This window comes from Cucurbita pepo, chromosome LG07, assembly GCF_002806865.2.
Source record: "Cucurbita pepo subsp. pepo cultivar mu-cu-16 chromosome LG07, ASM280686v2, whole genome shotgun sequence".
Lineage (NCBI taxonomy): Eukaryota > Viridiplantae > Streptophyta > Magnoliopsida > Cucurbitales > Cucurbitaceae > Cucurbita > Cucurbita pepo.
The window spans coordinates 734,684-753,680 of record NC_036644.1 but is presented as its reverse complement, the minus strand read 5'-3'; the positions used below and the strand labels follow the sequence as shown (position 1 = coordinate 753,680).

Below are 18,997 nucleotides of genomic sequence, written 5' to 3'. Positions count from 1 at the left end.
TTCAAGACTTTCTTTCAAGAGATTCTGCCTTGTACTCGGGTCAAAATAAGGAAAATATTGTGAAATGTGAAGAACGTCTACACCCCTTGAATTTTCAGAGGCTTCCATAAGTGTTGGTCTTGTCTTCGAGTGAAGATCTTGTGGAAGGTGAAGAACTTCTACGCCCCTTAAATTTTCAGAGGCTTCCATAAGTGTTGGTCTTGTCTTCGAGTGAAGATCTTGTGGAAGGTGAAGAACTTCTACGCCCTTAGAACACTTCAAGGAATCTTGCAAGCTACTGTTTCTCCAAAGGTATAATCAAAGACTTTACTTCAAGGAATCATGAGTTCCTGCAACGATTCCACCATGCTCTTCTAGAGCTGCATCTCGAGCAAGGCGCTCTTGTTTGCCCTTGTTTGCCCGGCGACTGGCCGCCGATACCCTGTCAATAAAGGCATCCCCAATTTGCTTCTACACAATGACAAGGTATGAGTTTGAGATTCTATGAGATGTTAGAATTGATGAAAAGGGGCTCTTATTTAACAAATGAAAAGTGATGAGACAATAATGGCATCTGTTATTTACCAAATGTAAGGCCCTGTGGGTGAAGAATATCTTCATATGAATCATCTAAAGCTTGATTGAATGCTAATTCTATATCAGCTAATGATCACCTAAACATCATAATATTGTGTAGAATGCAAATTGATGACCAAATAATGCACATATTTGGCACCCTAAAATCCTGGTCAGTCTAGTTCGTCGAAGAAGGCGTCCGACGCCGCCTCTCAATGCTGCTTGCAATTTTTGCAGCTTGGTGTTTCATCACAAGGGGGAGGAGGAGGCACACCAAAAACCCAGTCAAGGACGTTCAAATACTTGGATCGAAATACCTCTCTTTCCTGTGCATAGCAGTGCATTATAATGGCAGTTGATATGCTAAAGATTATCACATCCGCTCTCTTAAAATTCAATGATTGTGGCAAGTATCCCAGATCCGTCATGCAGCTGAAGAAGCTCTCGATGCCTCTCGCAAGGCAATAGAGTGAGATTTCAATCCTCCGGCTCTTCTTCTCAATGGCCAGAGCCAAACCAGCTAAGAACTGCTCAAAAAGTATATGCTTTTCAGGACAAGAACATGAGCTCTCACTCTATAAAAATTAATTGGAATCAAGAACTGAAAGCTATACCGTTGCCAGAGCAACCAAGGGAATGTTTATTTTCTTGAAAGTTCTTGCAGTAAGGCATGTCCACATCCTGAAAAGTAGGTGGAAAAACACGATTTATTAGAGACTATTGTTTTTATCTGAGCCGATATAATCTCCAGAAGATGAAACTTTGAAGTGACTTCAAATTATCATCCAAATTTTTATTTTTGAGTTTTTATTGTTCTCTATTTTTACCCTTCTAAGCATGTTTTAAGTAAGGGTATTTTAGCTGGTTTGTTTAGAATGATGAATTGATATCAAATTAGGACATCATTCCCAAAATTGACTATTTAACTAACGTTATTTTGATGTTATCTACACACTTGAGAGCCACAAGACTCACCTCTTTGTGATTCTTGATTAGGATTGCATGTTTGAGCATTCATGCATTTCTAATCAACTTTCTTGTGGAGTGTTCAAACTTCTAGTAAGAAACCACTTCTCCTTACCTCCTAGTCATTGATCACAAGATAACCTTTTCTCTAACTCTCCCTTGGAGTGTAATGGTTGATTTTGAAGGTTTTAGAAATGAATAATTAGGAGTCCACATAATATAATCAAAGGGTTCCTAATTTATAAGATTATAGGATTTTCATTTTTAAAGTGAAACAAGAAGTTTCACAAGAGAGGCCGAAGAAAATAGTAAGAACGATAGAAAAAATAGAAGCCAATGCATTAGAATATAGTGGAAGAGATACGGACCAAGCAGATGAACAATAAACAGAAAGGAACAGACTTGATCTGGCAGTTCCTAGAAGCCCCCTTGCTAGAATTTCGTACGGCCTGCACATAAAGCCATAACATTTTTTCGTCCCTCGTCGTAATACAAAACAATGGTTGGAAAAAGGCAGCCAGAAAAGTTATCTCAACATGCAAGTATTTTGTATATTAAAAAAGTGAAGTAATCTAACAACTTCTTCAACTATGAAGGAATCAAATTATCACGTGAGCCGGGAACAAAACACCATTTAGGAACTGTCTCAAAAAGTTATTTTAGTTTTTTCCATTCTTTTAATTGTTTTTCCCATCCATAGGTTTGCATGGGTGATTTTCATTTTTTTTAAATATTTTATGTATAATAAAGACATAAACGAGCCCAAAACTCATATCCCTTGTTTGCTCATGAAAGAAATCCTATGAAGGCACTCGAGTAACTAGGGAACTTATCTCTATTTCCTAAAAATTAATAAGTGGACATTTGCGACATAATCGAAAGTCTAAGCAATAGTTCAACCACAACAAGCCGTGAAAAATAATAAAACCTAACTTGAAATCATTACCTCTAATCATAAATTGAAACCAAACATTTCACGGTATAAATAAATCAAATGATATTCAAATTGAAATGTAACCTATTCATGAGACCTTCACGATGAACTATCAGGGCTGGGACAAGATAAACAGGTAGGTAAACTGGCAATGCTCTTTTATATCCTTGAATGAGAAAGTTAAGAACATGGCCACCACATGATTGATTTCCATGTATAATCTGCATTAGGAAAGAAAGAAACCTTCAGGTTTGATCTTACTAGTCTTGGCAGGAGCATATGCAAAGTGAAAATTTAAAATTAAAAGATATCTGCAGATAGTTAGGGTAAACTCTCAAAAATACCATGATTACCATCTCAATTTTCTAAGCAGGGAGTCCTCAAAATCATTTCAAGCATGCAGACATCAAATCAGCATCACAATTGACATCACACAATATGTGGAGAAAACAAAAAGAACTAGATACATTCCGGAAAGATTGTTCCCAAGTACTTGAGGAAGAAAGGGAATGGGTTGGAAAAATCCTCTGGAAGGTCTTGGTACGAGCCTCCAAGGAAAAAGTTTTATGCTAAAATCTTTGTTTTCCCCCAAGAATTGGCCTCCGCCTACCTCCAAGAATATTGGGGGCAGGAATGAGCATAATTCATTTCTACTGCTCTGAAATGTGCTTTCAGCATTGTCAAACTTACAGATTATCAATTTTTTTTCGAATACTTGATAGCATTTGGCTAAGCAGGAACGATTATTATTATTATTATTATTATTATTATTTTATTTTATTTTTTATTTTTTGTCGATGATTGGTTCAATAATCAAAGACAAAGAAAAACTTATAAATTTCTCTCTTTAGATCATCTATAATTACTATTTTTAGCGTGCATTTCCATTTCTTTGTTGCAATCTGTTCAAATAGAATTCATGTTCAAGTAATAGCTCTAACTTGTGCAATTTTCATTCATGGAGAACCATAAACCTTATAATGTCACTAGACTTCTCAACCAGCTGACAATTGAAAATACTTCAAGATGCCAACTAAACTGGGGAACAGGATATGAGTTGGATAGAACAAAAGTTTGTCTTGGATTTTGAATCAGGTGAGAGGAAAGTACATTAACGCTTTGAGTTGTTTGCTACAATGGCAGATATTCTAATATCTCAGTGCATCTACGTTTAATGTGCGTGCATATTTTGTGCAACACATAAGGAACAACTAATTTTACTTTGAGAGCAAAGAATTTAATTTCTTCTAGTTGAACAGAGAAACACGAAATAAATCAATATATATATAAACAATACCGTGCATGGAGTCTTCATTTGCAGATCTAATTTGACATCTGCACCCATTGCCCTGTAGTACTTTTCTACTGCTTTAAATTTATTAGAAGATGGCATGCCTGATACAAAACTCTTTAAACCTTCCAGGATTACAGTATCTTTTCCACCATGTATATTGAGAAAGGAGCTAAACGATGGTGGTAAGCTGTCTTGCTTCAACACATACGCAGACCTGAAAATGATTCTTCTAATTAGCTGTCTGTTATTATTATAAAAATTAGTCACTTACAATAGATACTACAAAAAAAATAGCACAACGTAATTTCATATGACAGCATAAAGAACCATAAGTTTCATCTGGGTGATCAAAAAACATACATATTCCTCACATATATAGAATGCAACAATATCTATCATTGAGAAGAGGTGAAACAAAACAACAAACAGACTAAACAAGGATAATCTAATTTTCCAAGACTGTGTCCACTTATAGCTACTGCTTACAAGAGGAATATTAAGAATAGCTTTATAATAACATATATCATCCTGGGGTAATAACACAGAAGAACTTTTTGGCTAAAGCATATACCATCCTGGTGTCATAAGATATGAACACAGTTTTCTCACCTGCATTCATTCCAACAATAGATCTAGTTCAACTGTTACATAATTAGTTCATAATCATAACGATGCAAGTCATTTACTGGTTTCTTGTAACACCCCAGATCCACCGCTAGCAGATATTGTCCTCTTTGGGCTTTCCCTTTCGGGCTTCCCCTCAAGGTTTTAAAACGTATATGCTAGGGGAAGGTTTCCACACCCTTATAAAGGGTGTTTTGTTCTCCTCCCCAACCAATGTGGGACATCACAATCCACCCCCCTTCAGGGCCCAGCGTCCTCGCTGGCACTCTTTACTTTCTCCAATCGACTTGGGACCCCCGCCAAATCCACCCACCTTTGGGGCCCAGCGTCCTTACTGGCGGCACACCCTCCGTGTCTACCCCCTTTGGGGAACAGCCTCCCCGCTGGCACATAGTCCGATGTCTGGCTCTAATACCATTTGTAACACCCTAGATCCACCGCTAGCAGATATTGTCCTCTTTGGGCTTTCCCTTTCGGACTTCCCCTCAAGGCTTTAAAACGCATCTGCTAGGGGAAGGTTTTCACACCCTTATAAAGAGTGTTTTGTTCTCCTCCCCAACCAATGTGAGACATCACATTTCCCATCTGCTTGCTTGCGTTAGGGATTACATGTAGTGATTTGCAGGCTAAAAGTAAAGTTGTTGATTCAGATACCAGGCAGGAAAACAAGCGACGTGATGAAATTTGAAGCTTAAAAGTGAAAATGGGCGATAATTTAGAACAAACGCTCAAGACCTATAGTATTTGAATTAGCAGCAATGTATTGGGTCGGCAGATTTCTTACAAGATCTGCGAAGAGGAGAGACACATAAGGAAGATGTCACCATATGACCACGTGAGCGGCTTACAAATATGGCCGAACCGCTTGCTTTTAATCCCACAACGCGCTGCCAAGACCGCAGCACGCATAAAAATGTAGATAGCCAAGGTCTTATGTTGCGTATTTAACCCAGTCAGAAGCATTGATGGCCCAGCTAATGCTCCCGCTGATAGAGCCCTCCATCCTGCAGTCCTGAACTAAAAGAGAACATTTAAATAATCAAAAGAAGATAACAAAGAACATGAAACAGCAAAGATTCAGGATTACATGAACAGAAATCAGAATAGAAAAGAGTATACCTACGGTGGCCTGCCAGATTGCCTATTATCTCATCGATGGAAACGAATGTCCCAGCAAAGGTTCCAAGAAACAGACCGTACCTCAAAGTCTCCTTCAAAGCCATGGAAATTGCATCACGATTCGTAATCACTCCTTTCTTCCTAAACGAAACATAATTCGATAACATATTTGTTTACAGCATAAAGAAATTGCACGATACCATGCAAATAAACTTCATAACCAATTTTGAAACAACCTTACCCGAGGGAGGCCAAAGCCTTTCTCCGCTTCAATCCAGCAAGGATCGAAAACAGGGAGAGTCCACCTTTAAGACCAGCTCCAATTGTGAAGCCTTTAGCAGAAGCAACAAGAATCCGCCAAAACTTCCCGGACTCTCTCAACCGCGCAGAATCAAGCCAAAGTGAATAAGAAGAGCAAGAAAAAGCCGGCAAAGAAGAATAATCCGCCGAACCACTGCCACAACCACAACCACAATGCTCGCAATACGAATCACCGGATTTACAGTTACCAGAAGCTTCCGCATCCCCATTCTCAATAGCAACACATGCACATCCGCCCGGCGACATGACGGCCACTGAAGCGGAGGCTAGGGCTCACCTTACGAGCGTGAGTTGAAGAGGAAGTGAGATCCCAAAGGCAGCAGAGACGAATTGGCGCGGATAAAACCAAATCCTGTGCTCTAATTTCTCAAGCATGAAATTAACGCGAAATCCCTGTCAGTCTGCGACTCATAACCCTCCGCCCATATTTTTTTCCCTTCCTCTTCTGTTCTTGGTACAATTATTATTTATTATTATCCAATTGGAAACAAAAAATAAAATAAATAATAAATAATAAAATTGTTCAAAATTTTATAATTTCAGCTGCAAAGTTGTAAATGTGGATTATTTATTTATTTATTTTTGATAAAATCTTGACAATTTTATCAAAAATTTATAAAAAAATGTCTTAACTGATAATTAAATTAATAAATAATTTTATATTTTATATTTTATTTTATTTTTATTCCATCCTAAACATGAGGCTAGGAATTAATTGGGAAAAACACAGTGGCCCACCAAATCAAGAAAGCTCATTTTAAGNAAAAAAAAAAAAAAAAAAAAAAAAAAAAAAAAAAAAAAAATCAACATACGAAGCATTTATTCAGAATCTGACATAAATAATCTTCATGATAATTACATACACATAATTGCATAAATTCTTATTACATTGAGAATTTCTGTTGAACAATCTACTCAAAATGAAGCTCCTGTAGCAGTCAAAATTGGGCAGTGATGAATATGCTCTACGATTCACGACTAAGTTCAAGAATACTAACGAAAAACGGTTTCACGACGTCGAGGAAGCTACTGATTACCATGATTTCATGACCCGTTTGTGATGCTTAACTGTGAATTATGTTGGGCCAATTGATCAGTTTCCTCCCTGCTTTCTGATGTCGTTGTTCGTTCGTTCATTCCACTTTAAGGACGATCTTCATGAACTCGTAAACGAAAAAACTTATGGCAGCTGAAGGAAGTACCTGGATGTGCAAAGCAGTGTATGTGAGTAAAAAGAAAAGAAAAATCTAAGAGAATACAATAGCTAAAGGAAATGATTTCAGTCTGTCGTATGACGATGAGTAGTTTCGATTTTTCAGGTCAGGAAAATCGGAGAAAAATGCATTTAAAGAAAGCTGACTGAAAACATACAAATGCACCTGAACAAAAAGAAAAAATATGTAATTATGTCACTGGCTGGAGGTTAAGGAAATAAGATGTGAAACAAAATTCATCTATGTAAGCATAATGTTCCATTGAATGCAAATGGAAGTTTTGGAAACCAGGGGCTAGTGACTTAGTTCAGCACAAGTATTAATGGAGAAGTCACTTTCAAATAAGTTATAAAATGATCTTCCACAATAATTGAAGTTGATGTCGTGGGTTGGCTACGACCTAAGAAAGTTTGGCTAGCTTCTTACAAACGATGTATCTTTGGAATGGCAGAAAAGCAGATTGAATTGTCCAACAAGCTTATACGCATATTTTAACAAGCATGTTGTGAGATCCCACATCGGTTGGAGAGAGGAACGAAGCTTTCTTTATAAAAGTGTGGAAACCTCTCCCTAGCAGACCCGTTTTAAAAACCTTGAGGGGAAGCCCGAAAGGGAAAGCCCAAAGAGGACAATATCTGCTAGCGGTGGGCTTGGGCCGTTACAAATGATATAGAGCCGACACTGTGCGATGTGCCAGCAAGAAGGCTGAGTCCCGAAGGGGGGTGGACTTGAGGCGGTGTGCCTGCGAGGACGCTGGGCCTCGAAGGGGGGTGGATTGTGAGATCCCATATCGCTTGGAGAGGGGAACGAATCACTCTTTATAAGGGTGTGGAAACCTCTCTGTAGCAGCGTTTTAAAAACGTTGAGGCAAACCCCAAAAGGGAAGGGCCAAAGAGGACAATATCTGCTAGCGGTGGACTTGAGCCGATACGCATGTTAACAAGAGGTCCAAGGAATCTCAACTGAATATGGGTGAATATTTGTATCGATTACTGTCTTACCAAGTATTGATAGGCTACTTGGCTTTATTAGACCTCCAATACATGACTTCCATCCCCGACCTGAATAATATTTCAGGTGAGTTGGGAAAGGAGGGTTTTGACTGATTCAGGCATTTAGGTATAATTAGTTCTCTCAGAAACAGATTGTTTTATGTTCATTGAAGAATTCATAATGACACAGCAGTTTGAGACTCTGAATCAATGATATAAAGACCATTTTCCTAAAATAATTATGGATATAAGCACAAGGTTACAAGAAAGTAAATTCACGCCAATAAATAAAAGAAAGATCAGAATCACATGCCTGTAACAAGCTGGGAAGAAGTCCTGCATATAAAGCTTGTATTCCTCCTTGCTGAACTATCTTAGAACAGGTTGCAAAGGCACTCATTCTAGTGGCCTGATCTTGCATTTGAAGCTGCCTCCTGATTACTTCAAATGGGTAAGTCACTGCCTCAGCACAAGCTCCAGATATAGCACCATGTAGTAAAGTCCTAATTGGTCCTAACTCCAACTGATCCAAAGCATTCAATTGCTTCCCCTGTTGGTTCATATTTTGAATTCTTTTCCTTCCTTCTGGTGACTGCAGATAAGCAGTTTTGAGTATATCATATACAGTATAGAAGACTGCACCAGAAGGCGCCATGCTTAAAATGGAGGGGAGTAAGCCCTTGTAAAGAGAAAAGAACCCTTCAGTCTGGACCATGTAGCGGAAAGCACCAATTACACCACCTAAAGCTTCTCCACCAGGTGCCACTATCTTTGTTCGAATCTGAAAGATACAACGATTACAATAATTTACCACTTAAAGATGAAGAATACACAAACAAAACGTATGCATAAAGACTACGATGACTGATGTTTTAATCTAATAATGGCGTATAGAAGTTCGAACCACTTTGAAAGTGTCCTGGTTCGAGCAACAAAGTGCCTAGCAAGGTCAAGAGGAACTCCATATCCGGTCATTGCTTCTCTTTCCTTTATCCTTTCTAGAGGATACTGGATAGTTCTCATAGCTAAACCACATTCGAATGCCCAGGTCGTGATGTGTAGCGTTGTGATTTACGAATATTCATATTGCATTCTACATACCCCCAATTATAGCTGAGATGCCTTCTAAGAAAGCCTCTATGGCTTTTTAAACATATTTGAATGCATGGCACCAAGATCACCCATAGGCTGGGTGGTCATTGTGTAGGACTCTTCAATCCTTAAGACCAGAGCCCCATTTTTCTTTCAATCTTTCCTCAGTAACAACCCCAAAAGAATTACTTTTCTTCATTAACCATACTTCAAAGACAGAAGAATCTCTCTTAGGGATAATCTGATGTAAATGAAAGAAAAAATAAAGGGGGAAGACAATGGGGGAAGAGAAGCAGAAGCAGAAGAAGGTTATGATAACATACAGTGTCAAGTGGTAGGCAGAGTACGGTAGCAGTAATGCCTGCTGCAGCACCAGCAACAAATCTCTCAAAATTTGAAGTAGTCTCACGGCCAGACAATTTAAGCAGTTGTTTTCTGTAAGTATCATACGCATAAAAGTTTAATGCTTTAAAGGGAGCAGTTCGAAGAATATTGACAAAGTTTCCCTTCCAAAACCCTTTTAAGCCTTGAGAAGCTGCAATTTTCTTGATGACGTAAAAAAGATTTCCCTGCTCACCACGAACTATATACTCCAACTTCAGCCTCTCAAGTGGCGCAACAAAAGTTCTGATACAATAAAATTGTTGATCCATCAAGAACTTAGAAGATAGCAAGAACCTACTACAGTGTTTCTTAGAAACCATTCATTAATTTAATTGTAAATGCTCCAACCACCTCAAATTTGAATTATTGCTCGACCTTTTGAAAAGGCGAAAATTTTAGTTCATCAAATGCTTACATACGGGCCCTTGTACCTTGAAAAAGTATACTACAAGTGTTGCAATGAAAGCGGAAGCTAGATCGATCGCACTCACACACCCACAAACAGAAATTAAACAAAGAGACAAAGATTTACGTGGTTCAGAGAGAAAAAATTCTCCTACATCCATGGGTAACAACCAATCTCAATAATCTAAGTGTATATCTCACACTCTCACACTACATAGAGAAGAGATTCCCCTACTTCCATAGGTAGCAACCAATCTCAATAATCTAAGTGTTTAGAAAGTGTAGATCTCACACTCTCACACTACATAGAGAATAAATTCCCCTACTTCCATGGGTAGCAACCAATCTCAATAGTCTAAGTGTTTACAAAGTGTATATCTCACACCCTCACACTACATAGTCTCTCAACAAAGTTCCTCCCAAATGTCACTCAACAAATACAAAATGACACTCAAACTCAATATATCTCAACCATCCTAGACAATCCTTTATATAGGCATAGAAGCATTAATGTCATACATGAATCAAGATGATTTGTCTATCAAAATGGAAGATGAACTAAAAGGGTTATAAACAAATAAATGAGAGTTATGAACCAAAATAAACGACAACACATGCATAAGAGATGCATAAACCTATTCTTCATGAAAACTTACAGCAACAAGATCATCACTCATCACAATGGACATGGATTATCGTAAACTAAGTTGTCTAGCTATAGAGGGCAAACACCAGTCCACATGAATGCAATGAACAGGTCCGTTAAATATTTTCTACTGCATTTCATTGATCAAGTTTCTCCACTAACCAGTTACAGATATAGAATCATAATGCATAAGAAAGAACGATAATTCATGAACGAGTGGATGATAAAGAGTTCTTGGAGGGGAAAGCATTATACAAAACAATCTGAATCTACTGATTAGCATAGTCACAACAACTAGTCGATAATACTATACTGATATAAACAAAAACGATGAGTTGAAAGCGAACATGTAAAGACAGACCTGGAAACCATGGCAGCAATTGCACCAGACCAAAGATGCTTCGTAGTATTCATAGCATTCCTTTTATGTACCGTATACTTCTTCTCTTGTTTATCGTTGTCGACAGTTGCAAGAGCTCCCTCGCATTTTCCCGCCTTCTCGCAGTTCTCATATCCATCAGCACGAACCTTCTGCTCCGGGACAAAACGATCGCCTCTCACACTCAGAGACAAAAACCCGCAGTCAGCAATGCGAGGCTTCCTCCGCCACCGCAAAACCCCAAAAAACACAGCTTGTTCCTGATGACAGAACGAAGCCGAAACAGAAACAGAACCAGACTCTTCAACTGACGAATTCTTCGACCAAATTGAGTTAGCGAAGGAAGATGGAACTGCCGAGTCAATAAACAAGCCACCGGTGACGAAGAACCCCGAATTGGTACTGCAGCAGGAGAAACTCTGAGATTGAGATGGTCCTTGGAAGAATGAACTGCAAGAACCAAGCTCAGGCCGCGGCATTTCAACAATGGAAGAAGAAAGATGATTGAATGGAGAATTCAAAGTGGGAGATTCATGGGAATTTGAGAGATTCGATTCTCATAGCTGAATCAATTTTGCAGTTTCAGGCCGCGCGAAATGATACCTATCAAAGCAACTTAATCCATTCTCGAGCGGCTCAATTTTCCCCCAATCTCCTTCTTCTTATTTTTCTTTTTTTTTTTTTATATATTAAAAAAAATACTTTTTTTTAGTTAAAATATTTCTCAAAATATAATTTTTATTTTTTTAAAGCCAAAATAAATATTAAAAATTAATTTAAATTAAGATAAAAAAAACATACGAATATTATGTAAATGCTAAATATATCTATCGAATTTTTTTTTAGTTACATTTTAAAAAATAAAATTTCATTAATTATAATACTAATAATAATAATTGTATTTTAAATTTTAAAAAATAAAAAATGCATATTACATAAGCCCAATTAAAAAGCCCATTAAAAGTAAAAATGCAAAACCCTAAAATTGTCGGCCCAACACACTGAGCTGAAGTATACGAGTGAGAGTAAAACATGTTTGTTGTATATCTTGGTCGGCCTCACGATTTTAAAATGTGTCTATTAGAGGGAGGTTTTTATATCCTTATAAGAAATGTTTCGTTCCCTTCTCCAACCGATGTCGGATCTCACAATCCACCTAGGGGGCCAGCATACTCACACCGTTCAGTGTCAAACTCTAATACCATTTATAATAACTCAAACCTATTGTTAGAAGATATTGTCCGCTTTTGCCCGTTATGCATCGTCGTCAGCCTCAAGATTTTAAAACGTATCCACTAGGGAGAGAATTCCACACCCTTTATAAGGAATGTTTGTCGGGTCTCACAATCCACTTCTGTAACGACCCAGATCCACCGCTAGCAGATATTGTCCTCTTTGGGCTTCCCCTCAAGGCTTTAAAACGCGTCTGCTAGGGAAAAGTTTTCACACTCTTATAAATTATGGTTTGTTCTACTCCCCAACCAATATGGGACATCACAACTCCCTTGGGGAGCCAACATTCTCATTGCCACACCGTGGCGCCTGGTTCTAATATCATTTATAATAGCCCAAACCCACCATTAGTAGGTATTGCTTGGTTTGGCCCGTTACGTATCGTCGTCAGCCTCACGATTTTAAAATGTGTCTACTAGGAAGAGGTTTCACATTCATGCTTCGTTCCTCTCTCCAACCAATGTCGGATCTCACAATCCACTCCCTTGGGGGCCCAACATCCTCATTGGCACACCGCCCGATATCTAGCTCTAATACCATTTATAATAACTCAAACCCACCGTTAGCAGATATTGTCCGCTTTAGCCCGTTACATATCATCGTCAGTCTCACGGTTTTAAAACATATCTACTAGAGAGAGATTTCTACAGTCTTATAAGGAATGTTTCGTTTCTCAATCTTACAATCTTATCCATACCCTTACACGGGACTACGTCGTAACGAACCATACCCTTTAAAAGGGCTTTATTAGAATTTGAATGGGAAGGTCTTAAAAGAGAAAAATAAAAGTATAGGGATGTGTGGTTGTTTTAAGGGTTACCCTAAAATGGAGGCGACAAGAGGATTAATTGATGGGACCTACGGCGGCCTATTTAAGGACACTATTAGTTTAGAGTACATGGAAGAGCTTTAATACCCAATAGATTTGAGGCTCTCATTTATGATTATTTTGTGTTGTAAGGTCGCTCAAAAGTTAGATACAAATCATTATTAGCTCACATGATTTAGTTGGTTAATGGTTAGGAACTTTTTCGACCCTTTAAATTAATTATTTTGTTCGTCAATTTCTCGAAAAATTAACCTATGATTGACCGTTTTATCTATATTCGATGTACTTCTTCGTCATCGTGTCCAAAAATAGAATTTTTCTGGGTTTGTAGCCCTATCCCTAACCATCGAGTTACCCGTGCTCGTTGCTCAATAGAATTTCGACAAGTGTGCAGAGTGTAATGAAGAAACATAAACACGTACCCATCTCGAGTTATCCGTGAATTGTTTTGCAGTGTTTTTTTCATTACTAGTGGCTTAACAGTGGAATATGGCATTGCTTGGATTAAGTCTAAACCCTAATAATTCGTTGATAACTGGGTAAAGTACTCGAGACGATTATTGAGAGTGCAAATACTGTTCTTACATCTACGAGAAACGAGAAAGATCGAGATATATAAGAAAAATCAGGTAGGTTTTAGGCTGCCCGTTATAAATACGTAGGAAGGTAGCACGGAGCTTCGTTTTTTCACATCAAAGAGAATTGAATTGTATCGGAATATTTCGTTTTTCTTTCTCATCGTTCACCGACAAACCAATTTGAAGGAACGTTTTCGACGTTTATAACAAATAAAAACACGAATTTGTATATTTACACATTACAAACCTCCCCATATAATTTTTTTAAAAAAAAAGTTGATGACAATAACACAAATTAAAGAAGGAAAGTTTTAATTATAATTACCACTTCACCAAGAAAGGTAACACCGGCGTTTTAGCATCGCCGGCGAGGTCTGCTCCGGCGAGTTTATGAATTTGCAGTTAGGACACTCCGGCGAAGATTTACACATCATCACTAACAAGTGACACCTCATGCAAACGGCGGCCACCATCTCCGTTTGCTGCTTGTAATTTTCCGACGAGCCGAACATTCCACCTATGGCTCGCCGCCCTCCTTGTGTTGTTTGATTGTTGTTCTTGTCGAGCGATTCGCATGTCAAGTTGAGCTCGAGGTCCAAACTCATGTCTTCGTCGCTTTCGTCACCCTCGATGTCATCGTCTATATCAAGCTTATCCCTTGGATCCTTCGACGTTCTCTTTTGAGTCGTCGTGTTATAGAAATGTATCCTCCCCGACTAAAAGAGAATTAGTACCAATAACCCATTAGGCTCGAAAGCTTAAACTAATAGATTATGATAAATTTACATAAGATAAACGGTATTTAAAAGGAAACTGTATATATAGCAACACCTGAATGTCAAGACATCGTTGCCAATCGAAAGGTAACGGAGTTTCGAGGTGAAGCTCGATATCGAATATGGAATTGATCTGTGGCGGTTGCAACGGTTGTTCCCACTTCCTCTTCTTTGCTAAATTCTCGGAAGACTCTCGAACTTCTGATCTCTTGTCATTTTGAGAAGAAGGGTGGGATTGAAAGGGAACCATGGCTCTAAATGGGCTATGTTGTTTTTTCTTGTGTTTGGGATATGGTTGGTTATATAGGAGAACGAGTTCGAGGGTAGAATCCTACCGATGAGAATCTTAAATGGAAACTTCCCAACTTACCTATAAGTAATTAGGGTAGCTCTGTAATCTTGATCGAGGGTTGTGTCTTAACCAGTTGAGCTATGTTTAGATTGGTAATAACTCAACATGTATTGTCTGAGGGTTTATGCTTTAACCAGTTGAGCTATGTTTAAATTGATAATGACTCAACATGTATTGTCTGAGGGTATATGTTTTAACCAGTTGAGCTATGTTTAGATTGGTAATGACTTTGACGTGAATTGTTTGAGGGTATATGTTTTAACCAGTTGAGCTATGTTTAGATTGGTAATGACTCGACATGTATTGTTTGAGGGTATATGTTTTAACTAGTTGAACTATGTTTTAGATTGATAATGACTCAACCTGTACGGGCTGAAGATCGAGCACGACGGAGGCGATCGAGGGTTAATAAAGTCGAGGACGGGTTGAACTAAAGATTGGTTATAGAGGGCTAATATGAAAACCACCTGATTTGGACACCTAAAATGAAGGGAAAGATGAAGTTAATTATGAGAGGGAGATGGCTGAGGAGGTTGAAGCAGCAATAAATGAGGGGAGATTGAATGCATTTTGAAGGCTCGAGTAGGTTTGGTTTGAACTTATTATTTTCATTACTCTCAACACCCACTTTACTTACTTCACCACAACTTTCCAAATATCTTTTCTTAGGTCGGAAAGTCCTATCGGTTCGTAACGAGCTTAGCTCAATGGTAATTGACATATATCATCAATTAAGAGGTCAGATGTTCAAATCTTCAATAACCTAATCTTCTTTTGAATAAGAGAACTTACTCGATCATTTAGGAAGTTACTCTCAATATCAATAACGTGCATCTTTTTCTTTGATGGCTCGTGTGAGATCCCACGTCGGTTGGAGCGGAGAACGAAGCATTTCTTATAAGGGTCGCTCGTGTGAGATCCCACGTCGGTTGGAGCGGAGAACGAAGCATTTCTTATAAGGGTCTGGAAACTTTTCCCTAATAGACGCGTTTTAAAATCGTGAGGTTGACGGCGATATGTAACGGAACAAAACGGACAATATCTGTTAGCGGTAGGCTTGAGCTGTTACAGCTCGATTATAGGAAATCTAAAGTTAAACATGTAGACGCGTTTTAAAACCGTGAGGTTGACGGCGATATGTAACGGACCAAAACGGACAATATCTGTTAGCGGTAGGCTTGAGCTGTTACAGCTCGATTATAGGAAATCTAAAGTTAAACATGTTTATAAAGGTGTAGAAACCTTTCCCTAATAGACGCGTGTGATGTCCCACATTGGTTGGGAGGAGAACAAACCACCATTTAGAAGGGGGTGGAAACCTTCCCCTAGCAGACGCATTTTAAAGCCTCGAGGGGAAGCCCGAAACGGAAAGCTCAAAGAGGACAATATCTGCTAGCGGTGGATCTGGGCCGTTGCAACGCGTCTTAAAACTGTGAGGTTGACGACGATATGTAACGGGCTAAAATGGACAATATTTGCTAGCAGTAGGCTTGAGCTGTTACAGCTCGATCATAGGAAATCCAAAGTTAAACATGTTTATAAGGGAGTAGAAACTTTTCCCTAATAGACACGTTTTAAAACCATGAGGTTGACGGTAATATGTAACGGACCAAAACAGACAATATCTGCTAGCGGTAGACTTGAACTGTTACAGCTCGATCATAGGAAATCTAAAGTTAAACATTTTTATAAGGGTGTGGAAACTTTTCCTTAATAGACGCGTTTTAAAACCGTGAGGTTGACGACGATACGTAACCGGCCAAAACGGACAATATCCGCTAGTAGTAAGCTTGAACTGCTACAGCTCGATCATAGGAATTAACCGACAAGCACGTAACGTGGTCATATAAAGCAATGAAGTGTCGAATTCGAATTTCAAATCTTTATATTGTCCAACTTATAATTTGAATGACATAAGTTTGAGGAGTAGGTTTATAAAGACAAATAGACGTCAATTTTGTATTTCAAACGTGTGTTGTTATTAAGCCATTTATTATATATATATATATATATATTGAAATGTATATTAAATCAACAATAGGTAACGTCAGATTTATAAATGTCTATCTAACGTGTGAGACTCCATAAGGACCCGTCCCAAACTGAAAGAGGAATCCCAGAATCCCGAAATCCCCGTAACCCATTTAACGTGTGAGGCTCCACGAGAACCCGTCCTAAACTAAGAGAAGAATTCCAGAATCCCGGTAACCCATTTAAATGGAGAATAGGGGACGAAATGAATAGAAAAAAAATTCATTAAATAGGGTCGGAGACGAGGATTATATTCTCCGTCCTTGCCAAATCCCGACCCCGCCAACTCTAATCTCCTCTAATCGAATTTAAGCTTCTAATCTTTCGATCGATAATACATATTTAACGTCAATCGGGTTAGGTTCGGTTGCGTTCTAAATAAATTTATAGGTGGGAGAGAAAGAGAAATGAATGTGAAGGAAGTTTACCAGCCTTCATTAATTGACCTTGAATTCACTTAAATGCAGAATTCAAGGATTGACATTGAAATTATGAAACACTTGCTTTCGTCACCCTCACCACACCACCGGCTTTCTTCATGTTAAATGCTCTCGACCCACCTCGACCCCGAACATACCTCAACTAACTAATCCACCATAACTTCGACTAAAATGTTCGAGGTTCGAAACCCAACCACCAAAAAGTTCGGTCGAACCAAACGATCACGATACCCACATGATAGCAACGACCAAATTTTGCTACCTCCACATTGGTATGATACTATCGTTCTAGACCTAGACAGCACGATCAAGCTGCACGCAAGAATTATGAGGTCTTTTGGGGAAGCTCAAAGCAAAACCACGAGAGCTTATGCTTAAAGTGGACAGTCGGGATTCGTAACAGAATACGCGTTATTACTCGGTGTGCAGATCGAGAGTGCTCGGGTTTCTAATTAGGGTTAGTATGTGTGGGTAGAGATATGAGATTAAATGGCTTTGGTGATATAAGGGGTAATAAATTGTCAGCTGAGCTTATAAATTTAGGGGAGTTGGAGAACAGAGGGTAGGTTCCATAGTTAGTATATTTGGCAGGAGCACCAGAATATTCAATATTTATTTGCATGCAAAAATAATAATAATAATAATAAATAAATAAATATTTTATAAATTAATTAATATTTTATTAAAATGCTTCCATTTACGATGAAGATATTTCGAGTAAATAATAAATTAGATTTATTATAATTTTCTTCAAGTTTTTTTAAATATGGAATTAGATCCACGTGGAAATAGCAGCCCGTGTGAAGAAGATGTGAAATATCGTAGATGCCCTTGTATGCGAGGACGAAATATGGGTAAAAAGGACATTTAATGACACGTAGGAAAAGAAAACGACTAAAGCTACCTAGCGAGTGATAAATATATTAATTAATTTATTTTATTTTGGAAATAATAAAATACATTAATTATTTGATAAAAGATACACGCATCCATGCTTGTATATATCCTTTGCATATAATTGTGCGTAACAATAAAATGAAAAGTTTGTTCTAAGTATTTATGTGGTGGGACCCTCCTTAATACAATTATATTTTTAACCTTAAATATTTTTAAGGTTATTTTTATATTTTAAAATATAAAAATATTAATGTTTAGAATTGAAGTCTGGTTGAGACTTTTTTGTGTGTTCTCTGTTAGAGAGAAAAAGTAGTGATTGAGTAACATATATGTCGGGTCTCACATTAGACCCAGATGTAGTCGATCTTTATTGGCCAAGTTGACCTCTCGACCCTATACCTTTATTGTTCAGCCTTAAGATCTATGCAATTTCTTTTAGCATAATTGGCTCACGTATCCAAATTATTAGGAGTTGATTTTAAAGTAATGTGGAGCTCTCTGAGTTCGGTCTCACAAACGAGCAATATTTTTGGCCTCTTTGGTCGTGTTTATTAAACCTTAGTAGGCTCGATAGGCTCTGGATACTTGCCTCGTCTCTTGGGCTTGGTCAGTAATTTCACCCCAAATAATTAAATTAAAAAAAAAAAAAAAAAAGTGCTTGTAAACAAGTGATAAAATGGGCCGAGCTGACGTAAGCCCATGTTGGCCCAACCCCTTAAAACGAGTAGTTGGGCCCAGCCCAAATTCAGTACAATGTCACTTATAAATGGGCTGCCTTGAGCCTTCTGCACAAAGACACAATCAACTATAATATATACATACATACATACATATATATATATATATATAGATATATATATATATATAATTATGTAAATAATTATTCTTTTTACTAAATTAGATAATAAATAATATTGATAATTAAAAAATGAGAGG

At 38.0% G+C, this 18,997-nt stretch overlaps 3 protein-coding genes across 8 annotated transcripts; all 3 read right to left on the bottom strand.

The window, feature by feature from the left end:
• Nucleotides 1-28: 28 nt before the first annotated feature.
• LOC111799208 (transmembrane protein 135 homolog) lies at nucleotides 29-6,241 on the bottom strand. 6 transcript variants are annotated; one of them, XR_002815789.1, is made up of 10 exons: nucleotides 5,734-6,241; nucleotides 5,493-5,633; nucleotides 5,158-5,385; nucleotides 3,753-3,963; nucleotides 2,540-2,676; nucleotides 1,890-1,970; nucleotides 1,170-1,236; nucleotides 565-1,082; nucleotides 257-450; nucleotides 29-166 (listed from the first exon to the last, which is right to left on the bottom strand). XR_002815789.1 is itself a non-coding variant. In XM_023682653.1 (8 exons), exons 1-8 carry the CDS (start codon nucleotides 6,057-6,059, stop codon nucleotides 768-770), a joined length of 1,506 nt encoding a protein of 501 aa, XP_023538421.1. In that variant the 5' UTR covers nucleotides 6,060-6,241; the 3' UTR covers nucleotides 498-767. The 6 variants fall into 6 exon arrangements, 4 of the variants coding, with proteins under 4 accessions (XP_023538421.1, XP_023538422.1, XP_023538423.1 ...); XR_002815788.1 differs by having other exon boundaries at nucleotides 29-450; XM_023682653.1 differs by lacking the exons at nucleotides 29-166; nucleotides 257-450 and having other exon boundaries at nucleotides 498-1,082.
• A 375-nt stretch (nucleotides 6,242-6,616) lies between these two features.
• LOC111799214 (probable mitochondrial adenine nucleotide transporter BTL3) lies at nucleotides 6,617-11,565 on the bottom strand. The gene is made up of 4 exons (XM_023682665.1): nucleotides 10,908-11,565; nucleotides 9,435-9,738; nucleotides 8,333-8,800; nucleotides 6,617-7,015 (listed from the first exon to the last, which is right to left on the bottom strand). Exons 1-4 carry the CDS (start codon nucleotides 11,402-11,404, stop codon nucleotides 6,947-6,949), a joined length of 1,338 nt encoding a protein of 445 aa, XP_023538433.1. The 5' UTR covers nucleotides 11,405-11,565; the 3' UTR covers nucleotides 6,617-6,946.
• Nucleotides 11,566-13,744: 2,179 nt separating this feature from the next.
• Nucleotides 13,745-14,646, bottom strand: LOC111798987. The gene is made up of 2 exons (XM_023682360.1): nucleotides 14,397-14,646; nucleotides 13,745-14,281 (listed from the first exon to the last, which is right to left on the bottom strand). Exons 1-2 carry the CDS (start codon nucleotides 14,589-14,591, stop codon nucleotides 13,895-13,897), a joined length of 582 nt encoding a protein of 193 aa, XP_023538128.1. The 5' UTR covers nucleotides 14,592-14,646; the 3' UTR covers nucleotides 13,745-13,894.
• Nucleotides 14,647-18,997: the final 4,351 nt, after the last annotated feature.